Below are 18,172 nucleotides of genomic sequence, written 5' to 3' on the forward strand. Positions count from 1 at the left end.
TACAGTACTGTTGGTAATAGTAATAGATTGAAAACAGCCCTACTGCCCATCAGCAGGGGACTGGTTAAGGAAGTTATGGTGAATCCACAAATCACACGTGAGGTCATCTGTAGCTGAGAGGAACGCAGAATCTATGTATGAACTGGTAAGGAAAGGCACATTGTTAAGTGAAAAGGCTAGGTGATGGACAATGTGTAAAATGTACTATTTTTAAAAATAAAAATAGGAGAATATATGTGTATATATATTAGTATTTTCATACACATGCATGAAGAAACTCTGAAAGTATTCACAAGAATTTTAAAGTAGTGGTTCCCTAGAATGGAGGTTGCTGAAGAACTAAACAGATGGGAGACTGGATAGGGAGGATTATCACAGTATAGACATTTTTTTCTTATTAATTACTTAACTTTTGAATTTTAATTATTAAACCATGTGATTGTATAATCTTTGAAGAACAGCAAATTAAACACAAATAAATATCTGCATGTATTTAATAAAAGAAAATAGGCTGTTCTAATAAAGTCGTAGAATTTTAAAAATAAGCAAAGACTGAATCACACATACTGTGGGAAAAAGTCCAAGAATTCACACAGAGATTCCCCAAAGATGGCTTATTTTTATTGGGAGTAGAAATTCTAACTGGCCATAGCTTTAGAATACAGGATCAATTATGTAAATTCACAAATAGCCCAAAAGAATGTGTGTTTATAAAACTCTGATCCCTAAGAGAAAACAAGGGATCAGAGACTCTCAGAATTGCTTAAACATACAACCACATGCACAGCTTCATTTTGCAGCTTTTAAGACCCTTGAAATGTTTATTTTTTTTCTTTCCATTATAAATTATAAATTAATGCATGTTCATTGTTTTAAAATGGTAATTACAGGCATGGAGACAAAAGAAAATAAATATATCATAACCAAACCACAATATGTAACACAAACCTTTGTGTCCAGTCTTTTTCTTGTATTTTTTCTTATAAACTTCATTTTTCAGAGAAGTTTTAGGTTCACAGCAAAATTGAGGGGAAGGTACAGAGATGTCCCCTGTTCCCCACCCTACATGCATAGTCTGCCCCATTATCAATATCCCCACCAGAAGTGGTACATTTGTTGTAATTGATAAAACTACATTGACACATCATTATCACCCAAAGTCCACAATTTCCCTTAGGGTTCACTCTTGGTGTTGCAAATTCTATGGGTTTAGACAAACATACAATGGATCCACTGTTGTAATACCATACAGAATGGTTTCACTGCCATAAAAATCCTCTGGGCTCCACCTATTCATCCCTCCTAGCCTTCAATCCCCCCAGCCACTGATCTATTTATCCTTTCCATGGTTTTGCCTTTTTCAGAATGTCATAGAGTTGGAATCATGTAGTATACAGCCTTTTCAGATGGGCTTCTTTCACTTAATAACATGCATTTAAATTTCCTCCATGTCTTTTCATAGTTTGATAGCTCATTTCTTTTTAGCGCTGGATAATATTCTATTGTCTGGATGTACCAGGGTTTATTTATCCATTCACCCACTAAAAGACACTTTGGGTGCTTCCTAGTTTGAGCAATTAATAATAGAGCTGCCATAAATATCCACGTGCAGGTTTTTGGGTAGACATAAGTTTTCAACTCTTCCTTCATTTTTCACACATTGTTGTTTTTAATCATACTGTATTTTAGTGTCGCACCCTTCTTGTTCCTTAATCTACATCTTCCTAACTGTTACATCTTCATACTATTCTAGTGAGAAGATTCGCTACAATTTACTTAGCCATTCCCTGACTTCTAAACATCTAATTTGTTTCCTAGTTTGATACATAAATAACATTGCTATAAATATATTCATGCATAATGGTTTTTCCATTCTTAGTCTTTTGTTTTTAGGTTGGATTCTTAAAGCTGGAATTACTAGTTCAAGGCTATTTAATGCCTACTGTCAAAATGATTTCTGACAAGTTAGTACTACTTTATAAGTCACTTGTTCGACGGATGGAGGTATTTATACTTTCATCCTCTTTAACACCAGGTTTATCTGCTTTAAAAATTACTCATTCAATGAAGAAAACTGTGATCCCCTTTCACTGGCATTTCTCTGATTGCTAGGAGGATGGACATTTCCCATCTTTGTCTAATTGTGTCTCCTCTATAATGAATGATGCACAACATCTTCTGTTCTTATTTGTTAGGATCTTGAGTTTTTCTGACAGAGTGGCATGGACCTTTCACATCAGTCTGACATGTTTATTTCAAACATTCCCCCAATTCCCTTTGAAGTTTGGCTTTTTGTTAAATGCATAGTAATTTTTTTCTTTTTTGCTAAAATCACTCAACATTTTCTGTCTATTGCCTCTGAGGTTGGATCTTCCTCCCTGTCTGCACCTCATACCCCGCAGAATCAAATAACATAGCCTCTTCCTCTTCTCTTTTCTTGGACATAATTCTTCAGCTCTTCAATATAAAATGAAAGCTTTGGGACATCACTGATATGAACGTAGGCCACATGCCCAGGGCTTTCAGGAAGCGGAAAAAGATCTGCTTTGTCATCACCATTTTCCTTCAAAACAGTAAAACAGCACTAAACTAAATTTAGTTTTAAGTCATACTTCAACAGTGGAAACTCATACAGTGAGCTACCACAGTCACATACAATGGACGATTTTTCCCTCAGAGTCTTATTCAGCCATTGAGCCAGTAGGGCTGGTAGGAATTTTTGACTAAGAAAGCCCACTTTATAATTTACTTACAAGTTATTCTAAATCTTGGTTGGAACAGGACCGTGTTTTGTTTCTGACACAAGGAGTGAACAGTCAGGCCAAGGAAGCTAGGACACAGGCCGGAAGCTCTGTTTAAATTAGAGAGCTGTGAGACGGAGGGCAGCGCTATTTGTGGGGGGCAGAGCTGTCTTTCTGGCTCCAACAAGGGTGGGGCAGAAGGCACACATGTGGGACCCTTGTTGTGACATGTATAAGGTTCCGGCCTGGCTGCCTCTCACAGAAGCCTCCCACACAGGCTGGGCACCTCTGCTTTGTGGCACATGGTGGCCAAATTTAGTGAATGGGCACTGGACCAGGGGCAGAAGGCCTGCACTAAAGCTAGTTCCACTCTGACTAGAGAAATGCCTTGGGCAGGTCACAATCCCTGAGCCTCCTCCCACAACCTGTAAAATGGGAGACATAACCTCGCCATCTATCTCACAGGGTTATCATGAGGGTCAGACGAGCTAGTGTAGCCTAAATTAGATGGGGCATGAAATGGCAAAATAGCACTGACCCTCACATCCGCGGGGCACCTCTAGTGCAGGGCGGGGCATTTCATGTGCTACCCACAAGAACAATGTTGCCATTTGGGTATCTCCTGGTGCCACGTCTTGGCCCTGAGTGGAGGGCGGCAAGTTTCAACTGAAACCTTGATCAGAAATCTCTCTGCTCAAGAGAGCACAGCATGCCCTCCCACTGGCACAGATACAGCCGCGCTGTGCAAATACCAGCGCAGGACAGAGCAGGCAAGTATGGGGGCAAAGCTGCATCCTGAGCAATGGAGGGTTGTCCCAAGACACCAGGTAGAGCAGGGACCAGGGACATTGCCAGGCATTGAACAAATTGTGAACAGCTATATTTTGCAGAAGCTAAAGTTGATAATTATGTTTGTCTCTACCCAATGCAAGGCATTGTGAAAAGTACTTGATATCCATAATCTCTTACCTCTCAGACGGGAAAAATGAAGCCTCAGAGAGGTCTGCCTGGGCAGGAGACATGCGATCTGATGCAGATCGGCCAGCCTCCTTGGCCCTGAAGCAAGGATTCTGGGCCCAGATCAGACAACAGAGAACAAGAAAACTAGGACAGGAAGAAGGTAAATCAAGCCAGATCCACACCGCCTGGCTCCAGGCTTAAACCAGCTTCCTAAAGAGAAGGTGCTGGACAGTGCTATCAGCACACCACTGCATTTTAAATCGGTACTAAATTCAGAGTGGGGAGCTGCTAGGTCTGTTACAGCTGCTCTAACCGCTGCCCTGATAGAAGGAGGAGGGGCCAACGTGAGTGCTGAGGTCCTGGGTGTGGCTGGGGCCCAAGACCAAGGGCCAAACTGGGCAGAGCAGGAGGGGAGTACGATCCCGTTCCTGGAAATTGTCTGGAATAAGTGATGCCAGCTGCCAAAATGGAGGTGGACAAGGGTGGACCAGCCACGTGGAAATCTGTGCCTCTCTCTAGAGCTAAGAGTGTTGGGGAGTAGAAAAAAATAAATCGGCATAAACGGAGCTGACCCTGCTGACGATCATAATTATAACGAAGCATCATAGATCCATCTGCACCTGCTTTCATAACTGACAGTGAGATCAAAGCACCCTCTCACTGAGCCACACAGCGCCTGTGATGTGAGAACTGGCCCTGCCATCAAACGGCCATCCTAACACGGCTCTCCCTGGGACACACTGGAGCTGCGGAAACTGTCCACGCAAGAGGCTCCTGCACACCCAACCATCGCCCCCTACATGCCAACTGCTTCCTTTGGTCCAGGACAATCTTTGTGCCTCAACCTATGAACTAGGAATCGAAGTGCTTCCTTGAAGGCTGTTTGTTCTTCTTTCCTATTGAATGAGTAGGTGCTCCTTGTTCCTGGGCACAGAGCTGTCCGTTACGTGCTGCAAAGGGATTTGTTGTGGTCTGAACTGGGATGGCTGGGGTGCCAAGCGTGGTTTGTCTACAAGTGTGGTTTGACCAAAGAGCCCGACTCAGAAAGTCCACAGTGAGTAGGTCTGAGGAAGGTGTGTGTTTCCTGTCCTGCCGACATCCTTCCAGGCCTTCCTGGAGCCATCTCCACCTGAGGCCTTCTGGCTCCATACTGGCTTTGAAAGTTGTTGCTTTGATTAATCACTTTTGTCTTTACCAGAAATGTCCACATGCTTCCTTTCTTCCCGCCTGCAAACCCTAGTTGTGACAGAGAGAATGCCTGACACAGACCCTGGAGGGGTCAGCAGTTCCTTCCCAAGCTGCTCTATGCTCCCTTTTCCAAGGTTGCATGAGGCACACTTGTCACCCCATAACCCTGTACCCTGAAACATCAAACGCAGAACCTCCAAGGAGGAGCGCTGGTCTCAGCAAATATGGTGGCAACTCACTGGGAGTATCAATTACAGGTATCCCCTCCCCACAAAGGTCGTGCAAACGAGGCAAATTTCCTAACATCTTACTCAAGGCTTTTGAATGTGCCCCATGGGCTCCGCTGCCACGGGAATACACAGGTTAATCGATGTCACATATGAAGAGCTGCTTAAAAGTTGCAGAATTTCACTTTCTAGATGGACAAATGCTGCCACCCACCCATAGTGACTCCCCTGAAGTGACTTTTTCACAAGGGAGTAAGGCACTTAGAACATGTCAGGTACGTAGTAAACATGTAATGGGTGTCACCTATTATCTCAGCGGTATTTTTATCATCATTACTATCAAATCAGCCCTGAATCCTTGAATCCAGAGCCGGATGCAGGCAGTTCCCTGCACCCTGAACCAGAGCCAGTGCACCTAGAAAGGACCAGCAGGCCGGTGGGGGTCAGGATGCATCATTTCCTGCTGCTTCCGCCCTCTGACCGTTTTGTATGCACACTCTGAACAGCGTCAGCACAAAAGCTGCTTTTTTTTGAGATGGTTGCCAAGATGTCTCCCTGTCCACACCTCCCATGGCCTTTCATCTAAATGGTTTACATCCCCAGGAGGTTCTGCTGATAGAACTCTTCCTTTGCAGTCCCTGCCAGCGTCCTGAAGTCAGCACAGAGGCTTCGCCAGGCTGCTGGTTTTGTTTGCAAATTTTAAATCTCTGAATGCTAAATGGTAAAATGGGGAAATGCCTCATTAATATTTACTGGGTCCATGCAGTGTCCTGATCTTGGGTCATAAGAGTAATGGCAGGGAGAGGTCACTGGAGTTACCTGCCCAGAATCTAATATGTTTTGGTAGCTCTGAACCCACTCCCTGCTCAGCACAATCTTATCCTCTGGCCATAACAGTGAGGTGCAGTTGTATTTGCTAGTTAGGAAGGGAGACAACTCCTTCACGAGGCTGGCGTGAGAGTATCTGCTGCCACCTTTCCCTTCCCGAGGAGAGGTGGCCCAGCCTGAGGATGCATCCACACCCGGAGGCCCAGTAAGGAGCGAGGAATGGAAGCCACGGCTCCGAGACCCACCCACTGCAGCACCCCCAGCTAAGTGAACCCCCAAGTCCCTCCCTGGGTTAAACTATCTGAGCCGGCTTTTCCGTCTCCGGGAATCAACAGGTTTGTAAATAGTACAGAGGACTAGCTATTTCTCTAATAGTTAGCAGTTTTACTTATGTTTTTTATCTGGGGAAAGTTTTTTGTGTCTTGCAGGGTTTTGAAAGGGATTAGAAATAAATCTCACACAGGGTTCAGTGGCGGAAGTGTGTGGGCACACCGTGAGTGATTGTGGAAGTCAGGCCACAGCCACTGTTACCTGAGTGGATCCTCAGGATGACCCTGAGTGAAGGGCTGCCTGCTTTGTGGAGGGTGAGGCATTCTCAGAGAAGCTGAGTGACAGGTCCAAAGTAACCAAGCTGTCTGGTGTCACGGTGGGAACTGACTCCCAAGCCAGGTGGACTGTTCTCTACCTCATGCCAGGAGTAACAACCAGACCTGTCTCACAGACTCATCCCCCATGCCTGTGCCTCCTGGGTGCTGTGGAAGAAAGAAGGACCCTGAACCTGAGTGCTGGGGTGTGGTGGGGACAAGATGGCACAGCAATGAGGTCAGGGATGAAGGAGGAAGGCTGGAAGAGACATGCCTATGTCTGCTGTCCCCGCCCTTACCACCTGGTTTGCTCAAGTGAATGTGGATAGAGGGAAAGGCATTCAGCGTACACATGGATTACAAAGCAACCAAACAACAACTACCAACGTGGTCAGGGTGTCTGCAAGTCAATGTCTATGACAGAGCCCACTGAGCTTTTCAAAGTCAGGGACGCAGGGCAGCTGCAGCCAAGCCCACATCCACAGCGACGCCCTGCCCACTTGTCCTTCCATTGCCCTGACTTTTCCATAGCATCGACTCCTTGTTCATTGTGTGAAGCACTCAGAGTGAAACCCAAGCTTCCAGCACGCCCGGAGCAGCACGCCAGCCCTGGAGCTAGGTGGGCTGGGCCGCCATCCCTCGCTGCTCCACCTCTCCCTGCCTGCCCAGGAGACATCACCATCACCCACACTCTTGTATCAGCTTTCGTCTGTAGAATGGGACAGTGGCAGCACCTGCTCATGGGGTTGTTGTCAGGAATGAAGAAGATGCTGCACGTCAGTACTCAGCACGGCCCAGAACGTGCCACTTAATAAGCGTGTGGCTTGGTTATCGTTACTAATATGACTCCATCCCTTGGCATCTGGCCCTGCCACCCTCTCCAGCCTCTCTTCCCTGCTGCTGTGCCCTGAATCTCCAGGGCTCCTCACTCCCACCAACCAAGGTCCTCCAGCCCCCAGGCCTTTTACCCACTGCGCTTATCTCTCCCCACTTCTGTGTCTGCCCTCCCCCAACCCTCTTCTCCTGGAACACTCACCCATCATGATTTGGCTCACATTTCACCTCCAGGAAGCCTTCCCTACCACCCACAGCAGTCTCTGGGTGCCTGTGACAGCTCTGTGGGCATCCTAGGGGTGCTGCCCCGGGTTTGCTTCTCTAGGCCTCCCATTTGATGCAGACATAAAGGGCATGGGCTGTACCTTACGAGCTGTGCTATATAGAAGACTCATTCATAAGTACTGACTGAATAATAATAGAACCACTTGCAAAGAGTTCACCATTTACCATTTACTGCTGGAAGCACTTTATACAGACTAACTCATTTAATCCTCATAACAGTACTATGTGCTAGAGCTATTGTCCCATTTTATCAAACAGGTTGAAAAACTACTCAAAGACACGCAGCAATCAGTAGCAGAGTCCGGATTTGAACTGAGGCGGCCTGGCCCCAGAGCCCTTAGCAGACTGTCTTTCACAGAAGAAATAAATGTTTTATAACACTACTGTTCAATAGAATAAAAAAAGAAAAGCAAGTAGTTACATATCTTAAGTTCAGAGCACATATCTTTAGATTCTCTTTGAAATCAAATCTCTGCCTTCACTCTAAGATCATGAACAAATCATGTATTTACCAAATCCCATATTACGATTGTTGGGGTACTCGTTTCTTAATAATTGTTTTACTTTTCATTTAAAGTTGGCATACAACATTATATTAGTTTCAGGTGTACAATGTAGTGATTAGAAATTTATGTAACTTACAAAGTGATCAGCTTGATAAATCTAGTACCCATCTGACACCATACATAGTTATTCTATTATTGACTATATTCCTTATGCTGTACCCTACATTCTCATGACTATTTTGCAACAGCCAATTTGTACTTCATAGTCCCGTGCCCTTTCTCAGCCACGCTGATACACCGCTTCCAGCTGGCAACCATCAAAATGTTCTCGTATCTATGCATATGAGTTTATTTCATTCTTTAGATTCCACATATAAGTAAAATCATATGGCACTTGTCTTTCTCTGTCTGACACTCCACTCTGCCCAATACCCTTTAGGTTCATCCATGTTTTATGGCTGAGTAATATTCCATTATACACACGAACCACCTCTTCTTCATTCATCCGTTGATGCACACCCAGGTTGACTCCATATCTTGGCCATTATAAATAATGCTGCAATAAATACATGAATGCACACATGTCCCCTTAAAGTAGCATTTGGGTTTCTTCAGATAAATACCCAGAAGTCGGATTACTGGGTCCTTCTTTGTCTCTTGTGATAGCCTTTGTTTTAAAGTCTATTTTGTTTGCTGTAAATATTGCTAACCCAGTTTTTTTTGTTTGTTTTGTTTTTTCATGAAATATCTTTTTCCATTCCTTTACTTTCAGTCTGTGTGTGTCTTTCGATCTGAAGTGAGTCTCTTATAGGCTCCATATGTAAGAGTCTTGTGTTCTTATTATTCAGCAACCCTATCTTTTGATTTGAGCATTTAACCTATACATTTAAAGTAATTGTTGATATATAGTTATTGCCATTTTATTATCCATATTTTTTTAATCTCTTTTTTCTTTTTTCATCTTAAAGAAGTCCCCGTAAGAATTCTTGTAATACCGATTTAGTGGTGATGAACTCCTATTTAGCTTTTTCTTCTCTGGGAATATCTTTATCTGTCCTTTGATTCTAAATGATAGTTTTGCTCGGTAATCTTGGTTGTAGGACCTTGCTTTTTATTATTTTGAATATTTCATGCCAACCCCTCTGGCCCGGAAAGTTCAGAAGTCAGTGGATGTCTTATGGTAGCTCCCTTGTGGGTAACTAAATGCATTTCTCTTGCTGCTTTGTCTTTAACCTTTAGCATTTTAATTATGACGTGTCTTGGTTTGCGCCTCTTTGGGTTCATCTTGTTTGAAACTCTCTGCACTTCCTGGGCTTCTATGTCTGTTTCCTTTGCCAGGTTAAGGAAGTTTTCTGTCATTATTTCTTCAAATAGGTTTTCAGTTCCTTGCTCTCTCTCTTCTCCTTCTGGTACCCCAATGATGCAAATGTTGGTATGCTTGATGTTGTTCCAGAGGCCCCTTGAATTATCTTTTTTTTTGGATTCTTTTTTTCTTTTGCTGTTCTGCTTGGTTGCTTTCTGCCACCTTCTCTTCTAAATTGCTGGTTCAATCCTCTGGTTCATCACATCTACTGTTGATTGCCGCTAATGTATTCTTTATTTCAGTTATTGTACTCTTTATTTCTCACTGGTTCTTTTTCTGTTTTCCATATCTATTTTTATGTTTTCTATCTATTGTTAAAGTTCTCCCTAAGATCAGTGATCGCCCTTATAACCAGTGTTTGGAACTCTGCATCTGGTACATTGCTTGTCTCCATTTTGTTTAGTTCTTTTTCTGGAGCTTTGTTCTGTTCTTTCATTTGGGACATGTTTCTTTGTCTCCCCATTTTGGCTGCCTCCCTGTGTTTGTTTCTATTCATTAGGTAGGGCTGTTATGTCTCCTGGTCTCAGTAGAGTGGCCATATTTAGTAGGTGTTGTATGGGGCCCAGTGGCACAGACTCTGGTCACCTGAGCCAGGTGTTCCAGGTGTGTCATTGTGTGGATGGTGTGTGCCCTCCTGTAGTAGTTGAGCCTTGGTTGATGTTTGCACATAAGTGGGAGGGATTGACCTTTGGGCTGATTGGTTTTGAGGACTGGCTGTGACTACAATGGAAGAGCTGCTGTGCAGGGGCTGACCCTATGGAGTAGGATTTGCTTTAGCAGGGCTCTGGTGCCTGGCCAGTCTGCCCTTTGCGTGCGTGGCCCGCAGAGGCAGCTGGGTGGTGCCAGCCCCAGGGCCTCCTGAGAGGGGCCCCACCACAGGCCAAGTTCAGCCACAGCCTGTGCCCTGCCTGGGACCACCTGACATTAGCCACAAAGCAACCCGCAGGTGGTCGCCAGAAGTACAGGGCTTGGAAGTGCCTGGAAGAGGCCAAGCCATGAACTGACGCCACCTGCTAGTAGTGCCAGGCATGGGGCTCCTCAGCAAGAGGTATGGGAACACCAAGGCCACATGCTGCTTGTTTGTGAACCTTTCAGAGATTTGTAGGAAAGTCCACAGCATGAGCCAAGGATCATTAATATGGAAAAGCCACTGGAAGTGGCTTGGTTGGGTCCACAAGTTGGGTGGGGCAGTGTCTCAGGGAATCACTGGGGCAGGCAAACCATGTTAGCCAGGTTGATGGAGGCTATGGGGGCTGCCTGTGTCTGCACATCAGGAGCGGGGAGGGCTCAACAAAGAAGTAATGGCTTCTGTCAGCACTTTTTTCCAAGAGAAAGCTGCTCCTCCAGCTCTCGTCATAAAGCCAGATAATTCAGTTCCTTCCTGTATTTCCCTGGCACCTTTTGAGCTTCTGCCCCAGTGTTGGAACTCAGATAGAGTGAGTCTTCCAGCAAGTAAGTCCGTGTGCAGGCCCTTGAGGAGGAATGCCTGGGACTCCACCAGCCCTCCCTCTGACTAAGCCACAATCTCCATTGGTTTTCACAGCCAGAAGTGATGGTGACTTCTCTTCCTGGCACTGGAAACCTAGACTGGGCAGCCTGGCGTGGGGGTGATTCCCTCGCTCCACCTGGGAAACCTCTGCAGTCAGAATATCCCTTCTTATTTTTAACAACCACATGCGGGTATGGGCCCAACTTGTTCTGCATCTTCACCTCTCCTACCAGTCTCGAGGTGGCTTCTTTTATATGTACTTAGCTGTAGAACTTCTGTTCAGCTGACTTCAGGAAATTCTGTTGTAAAATTAGTTGCAATTTTGATGTGGTTATGAGAGGAGGCAAGCACAGCATTTTTGTCAGGGTATGTTTAAAAATCTCTGATGGTTCAGAAAAGACTGAAATATACTGTAAACTAAGCTCACAAACCACAGTAAATCGGTGCCTGTAATTTATCCAACATATAAATAGTCTGTGCCCTGACTGTTTATCTTTGAGAAAGTGTATGCTCCAGAAAACATGAAGAAAGCTTAGATTACTTCAGTTGTAATTGCTACTGGCATAGGTAACATAATGTTCAATTTAATTTCTCCCATTTGCAAATACTTTGCTACCTCAAATCCCTAAGAACAGGGAAGCAAAAGGTCAAGAAATGCACTAACTGGGAATTGCCTTTTCCATGCCCCTGTCCATCCTCTCGACAACTTTCTTAAACTTGACCTACAGGAGGAAAGCCATCTGAATCCACTAAAGAGTTGTGTCATGGTATGGGAATGCATCACACCTCTATGCAATTGGTGGCATTTCATTTTAAGTCTAATTTTGTGGGACCTTTAGAGAAATTTAATATACTAATTGAGTTGCTCTCAAAGCTGTTTTTCCTGGGGAGGGCAGAACTCTGAGATGCCTGCTTGGGCCCCACTCTCTGCTCCAGGAGAGAATTTATCATGGGAAAAAACAGTCTCCCAACCCTGAAGGTCAGGGCCACCCTCTCAAGAGATGTCAACTTCTGACTTCAAATTCTAGACGAAACTTGTTTTGCTTTGTCTGAACTTCTCTCAACAAGTCACGGAATTCCCTAGGGTCTCCAGGTTCTCCCCCAGTCACTTGACAAGGTCCCTCTCTCAGTGACCACAGGCTCAGTGCCAGCATGTGGCCTCTTCCTGAGGGTCCCTCGCCTGCCTAAGGGTTTCCATTCCTGGCACCTTGCCGTGGTCCTGTGCTGTCTGCCCATTCTCCCTTAGGAGGAAGTGGTCAGAGGACAAGAGAAGGATATTTGTCCTGATCTTAGCTTGAGACTCCAGGAGCCCAGCCTCCCACTGCCATAGCACAGAAGATGGAGCCAGGATCTGGGAGCCCCCTGGCAGGAAAGGGATGGGAGGAAGAATCTGAATTATGGAGACAGAGCACACAGGCCAAAGCTAGTTTAAAGGCAAGTACTGATCTGTTCACTCGCAAGGAACCATGGCAGGGAATCTGGGCTGCACCTAGTCAAATTGGCATGAGGTTTTAATCAGGAAGAGGAATGCAAGGTGGCACAGAGCCTACTGCCAGGTTTGTGGGAGCAGGCCTGGCCCCTGCAGGGTTCTGGGGTGTAGTGGAGTAAGTGCAGGCTTTCCAGAGGCAGATCTATGGCTGGCCCAACAGAAGACATGCCCACAGGGAGAGATCAACTTGGGCAGCCAACCAGTCTTGCTGACAGCACCAGCTGGTAGAGGGGACAGCAATTCAGCAGGACTCTGTGGTCATCCCTGACCTCTGATAAGAATCCCAGGCCTGGGGGAGAACAAACTCCAATGCCCAGCAGGCTAGGGTCATGCCCTCTCCTGTACTTCCAACCATGTTCAGTACCAGCTCAAAATAGGGACAACTGAAAAGAAAGGCCTGAAAGAGTGAAAGAAGCGAGGACAAATGCCGGCAGTGCATGCTAGCGATGAAAGGCTGGATGCTAGATCACAGCAAGCAAATCCTGAGAAACACTGCAAGCTCACCCTCCACAGCTTATGACCACCAGACATAACCTCCCTCCATGTCTGAAATGTTAGTCCATAGGGCCTTATGAGGACACATGCTCTAAAAAGGAAACAAGCAGCTTTATTGAGGCATAACTCATTCACCATCAAATTGACTAATCATAACCATACAATTCAATAATTTTAGTAGATTTATAAAGTTGTGCCACCATCACTGCAATACAATTTTAGAACATTTCTGTCACCCCCAAAATTTCTCTTTTGCCCATTTATAGTTAATCCTTACTCCCACCTTCAGCCCTAAGCAACTACGGATCTACTTTCTGTCTCTATAAATTTACCTTTTTGGGATATTTCAAACAAATGGAATCATACAATACGTTTTTGCATATGAATTCTTTTACTTAGCTTAATGTTTTTGAAGTTCAACCATGTTGTAGCATATACCAGCAGTTTTTTCCTTTCTATTATCAAATAGTAGTTAATTGAAATATACTAAATTTAGTTTATCCATTCACCAGTTGATATGTATATTGAGGTTGTTTCCAGCTTCTGGTTATTATGAATAAAGCAACTATGAACAGTTGCACGTATGTCTTTGTGTGGACATACACTTTCATTTCTCTTGGGTAAAATCCTACATGTGCAATTGCTGGGTCATACGGTAAGTTTATGTTTAATGTTTTAAGAAACCACCAAGTGCTTTCCAAAGTGGACATTTAACATTCACACAGGCAACCTACAGGGTTCCAGTTTCTCCACATCCTCACCTACACTTGAAATTGATGGCCTTTTCTATCAGCCAATGTAGTGGCTGTGTAGTGGCATCACATTGTGGTTTTATTTGCACTTCTCTAATGACTAATGATATTGAACATATTTTCACGAACTTGTTAGTCATTTATATATATTCTTTAGGGAAATGTTTATTCAAATCTGTTTTACCCATTTTAAATTGCATTTGTCATCTTGTTGAGTTATAAGCATTCTTTAGGTATTTTGTCATAGCACCATTTGTTGAAAAGACTGCTTTCTCAATTTTTTTGAGAGTTTGTGAAGGACTGGCATTACCATTATTTTTTCTTAATATACTTCATATATTTAGTATACTTAATATACTTCACCAGTAAAGCAATGAGCCCAGGCTTTTCTTAGTTGGAAAGTCTTTAGGTAACAATTCAATTTCTTGACTTATTACAGGTTTATTCATATTCTAGCTTTCTTTTTAAATCAGTTTCGGCAATAATGTCTTTCTAGGAACTTTTCCATTTCATCCATGTTGTCTAATTTGTTAGAATAAAGTTGTTCATAATATTTTCTTATAATCTCTTTCTAATTTCTGGAGGGTCTGATTCCCTTTTTCCTTCCTCGTTTTGGTAATTGGGTTTCTCTCTCCTCTCCTCTCTTCTTCTCCTTCTCTCTCTCTCTCTCTCTCTCTCTCTCTCTCTCTCTCTCTCTCTCTCTCTCTCTCTCTCTCTCTCTCTCTCTCTCTTTCTCACTGTCTCTTATTTCCATGGACAGTGTAACTTTAGTTTTATAAATTCTGTTGGTCTTTTCAAAGAACCAAATTTTGGTTTCACTGTATTTGTGTGTGTGTGTGTGTGTGTGTGTGTGTGTGTGTCTGTTTTCTATGTCATTGCTTTCTGTTCTAATCTTTATTATGTCCTTTTTTCTGCTTACTTCAGATTTCACTTGCACTTCTTTCTAGTTTCTTATAGTGAAAGCTAAGGTTATTGATTTGAGACTTTTCTTCTTGTCTAATATAGGCATTTAAAACCTTTTTTTTTTCTTCTTTCTGTAAGCATTGCTTTAGCTGTATCCTGTATGTTTTGGTATGCTGTGTTTTCATTTTTATTTAATTTAAATTTTTTTCTAATTTCTCTTGTGATTTCTTCTTTGGTCCAAGTATTATTTAGAAGCATGTTGTTTTAAATTTCAAAACATTTGGGAATTTCCCATACTTCTTTCTGTCATTAATTTCTATTTAATTCTGCCACTGTCAGAGAACAAACTTTATATGATTTCTAACATACAAAAATTCTTTAGTTTATTTAGATTTGTTTAATGACCTAGCACACAGTCTATCCTGGAAAATGCTCCAAGTACACTTGAAAAGAATGCATCATGCATTCATTACAAATTGCTTGATCTTCTGGGCCTTCACTGATTTTCTGTCTAAGTATTCTATCAATTATTGAGAGTGGAGCAATGAAATCAGCTATTATTCTAGAATTACCTATTTCATCTTTCAATTTTCTGTTTTTGCTTCATGTATTTGAGGTTTTATTGTTAGGTCCATATACATTAATAATTGTTGTATCTTCCAGATGCGTTGACCATTTATAACTATAAAATTTCCTTCTTTGATGCTTGTAATATTTCTTGTCTTAAATTATATATTATCTGATAGCTACCAACTCTTTTGTTATTACTGTTTGGTTGGTATACCTTTTTCCATCCTTTGAGTGATCTCCTTTTACTATACATGCATACTGCCTCAGCCAGAAATATGCTTGCCCCAACCGCAACCATGCAATACATGGGTACAATTAACTTTAGCTTATAGGAACAAAAAGTGTCCCAGGAAAACAAGGCAATGCAAGGCCAGGGGTGAGGGCAGAGCAGAAAGGGCACCCTCCTGTGCCCTGGCTTCCAGGATGGGCTTTGTTTGTCTCAAGGTTCCATGGGTTATCGCATCAAAAGTGGGGACAGCTACTTTGATGTCCTCTTTCAGACAGATCCCGCTGAAGGAGTAGGAGAGCATTGCAATATACATATGTGACTGGCATAATCCACTGGTACCAACATTCTACCACTTTGAGTGAAGTGTAGAAACCTCACTTCTATTTAGGTCACTTTACCTTTCCCACTTTTAAATATCATAATGCTTTTCTTGAGTATTAGATGGTTTTATCATATTTGTTTTAATCATCAAATATTATTTTTAAAACTCATGAGGAAAAGAATAGTATACTTATGTACCCATATTTATGCTCTTTCTATTATTCCTTTTTCCTTCCTAATGCACCAAGATTTTCTTTTCTATTTCAATAATTTCTTTTAGCCATTCTTTTAAAGTTGGCCTGATTCTTTTAAAGTTGACAAATTCTTTTAGCATCCATTTATCTGAGAATGTCTTTATTTCCCTTTTAACCTAAAGGATAGTTTTGCTGGACACAGAATTTGGGGTTGATAGCTCTTTTCTTTCAGTATTTGAAAAAAAGTGGTGCCACTTCTTTCTGCCCTCCATGGATTCAGATTTAAAAAAAACAACGTAGCGTCATTCAAATTTGTATCCCCCTATAGGTAATGCGTTGTTTCTCTCTGGTTGCTTTTATGATTTTTTTCTTTGTCTTTGGTTTTCATAATTTTCTTTTTACCAACTTTCAGAGTCCTCCTTTGGTTGTCTTTTTTATTATTTCCAGGTTTCATAGCTGGGCTTAACAGGGAAAAGCAGGGAGAAATTGACCTATGCCATCTTGTCTGGAGGAGAAGTCTCACATTTTTAAACACTATGAGTTTGCAATATCTACTACTATGTTTCCTGTGAGGTGTGTCCCACCAGCTAAAAGGCTAGCATCTTAGCACATATATTACTACTGCCTGCATTCTGCAGAGTGGCACACAGAACAGGCAGGCATTGTTGGAAGAAGATTAGGAGTGTTTATGGTTAGAATGCATCAAAGTGATTCAGTGCAGTTGTCCTAAGTGGGAGAATAGTCCTCCAGGAGCAGGTGCCACGCCTCCTCCAGCATGAGCCACATGTTCTCTGAACCCTCTGGGGGTGACAGCCAAAGCATGGAGTCTGGAAACATGCAAATGTATGTAGAACACATATTTTTAGCCCAATTTGTGGGCTACTATGCAGATTTTATGGTAAAGATACAAATTTAACCAATTCCTTGGTAATATCAAAAGAAAGTAAAATACCAAAGAATTTCATTTGAAAAAAGGAAGAAAATATTCCTACCTGTTCTGAGGACATTTCACCAAATATTGTCTCGCTGTGAAAGGAAAAAGAGATAGAAAATGGTAAATAAATGCTACCTTAGACATATATGCTCCAGGAAGATATGTAGGTGCCCAGGTGTTGCCCAGATGTTGGTATGAGCCACCTCTCAGGGCTTTCATACTTCCCTTCGGATGAATACAGCAGTGCCAGAGCATGGACACCACGGTGACTTGAACTGGTGCACATCTGGATCAAGCCAGGCATGAAACCATACACCCCACACTTCCTGGTTACATAACCCAAAAGATTCTTTTTTTCCCCCAGATTGAATTGGGTTCTAAACTGAAAGGTACTGCAGTAACAGAGTCACTCAACTTCTGAGCTCTGCCTTCAGGGGGTCACCTGTCTCCACTTAAACACTCCTCTCTATGAAATGGGTTTTCATTCTCTGATCTATGCTCTTCCGGGACTAAGAGGAGGCCTTTGGAAAAATAGCCTTAGAATAATATATCCTCCATAGTATGTCTCTTTAAGAAAAACCAGATTCTAGCTTAGAGGAAAAATAAGAATACCAAGGCAGTTATTCCAACAAGTGTCCAGTCTAAGCTCACAGTCGAGCTCACCTTAAATAGAAGTAAAGCTGAAGGTGCCACAGGGCCCTGGGGTTTGTGGTAGATGGTTACACTGATGGCCCCAATGATCACACCTCCCTGCATCTATCCACATCCATGTGTAACTAACACCCCCCAACACTGACTCTGGGCTTGGCCACATGGCATGCTTTGGCCAACGAAACATTAGCCAATATGTCTCAAGCAGAGGCATAAAAAAGCCCCTCAGCTCTGAGGTTTGCTCTCTCTCTCTCTCTCTCTCTCTCTCTCTCTCTCTCTCTCTGTCCCCCTTACAGGGAATTTTTCCGCTACCATGTGAAGAAGCCTGGCTAGCTTACTGGAAGCTGAGAGCACATGAAACAGATGCAAGCCATGCTAGCTGAGGCCTCAAAGTAGCCAGGCCCCAGCTGATCCACCGTTGGACTGCAGCTGCGTAAGTGCATTCATCTCAGGCGTCTCCAGCTGAGATCAGAACTGCTCAGCTGAGCGCAGCCCAAATTGCTGACCTGCAGAATGTTGAGCAAATAAAATAGTGTTGTTTGAAGCTACACATCTGGAGTGATCGTCAAGCAGGCGACCGGTGCAAGTTCCAGACCAGGATGGACAGAACTTCACCTTTAGAAGGGGCT

At 43.2% G+C, this 18,172-nt stretch overlaps 1 protein-coding gene across 1 annotated transcript in view; it reads right to left on the reverse strand.

Moving 5' to 3' along the window:
* The window catches only part of VSTM4 (V-set and transmembrane domain containing 4), a 102,364-nt gene that overhangs the window by 27,942 nt on the left and 56,250 nt on the right, over positions 1–18,172 (reverse strand). The window contains exon 5 of the mRNA XM_033131414.1: positions 16,951–16,984. Coding sequence (XP_032987305.1) covers positions 16,951–16,984 — 34 coding nt within the window. The remainder of the gene's footprint in view (positions 1–16,950; positions 16,985–18,172) is intronic.

Source organism: Rhinolophus ferrumequinum, chromosome 16 (genome assembly GCF_004115265.2).
Source record: "Rhinolophus ferrumequinum isolate MPI-CBG mRhiFer1 chromosome 16, mRhiFer1_v1.p, whole genome shotgun sequence".
NCBI classification, from domain to species: Eukaryota; Metazoa; Chordata; class Mammalia; order Chiroptera; family Rhinolophidae; genus Rhinolophus; species Rhinolophus ferrumequinum.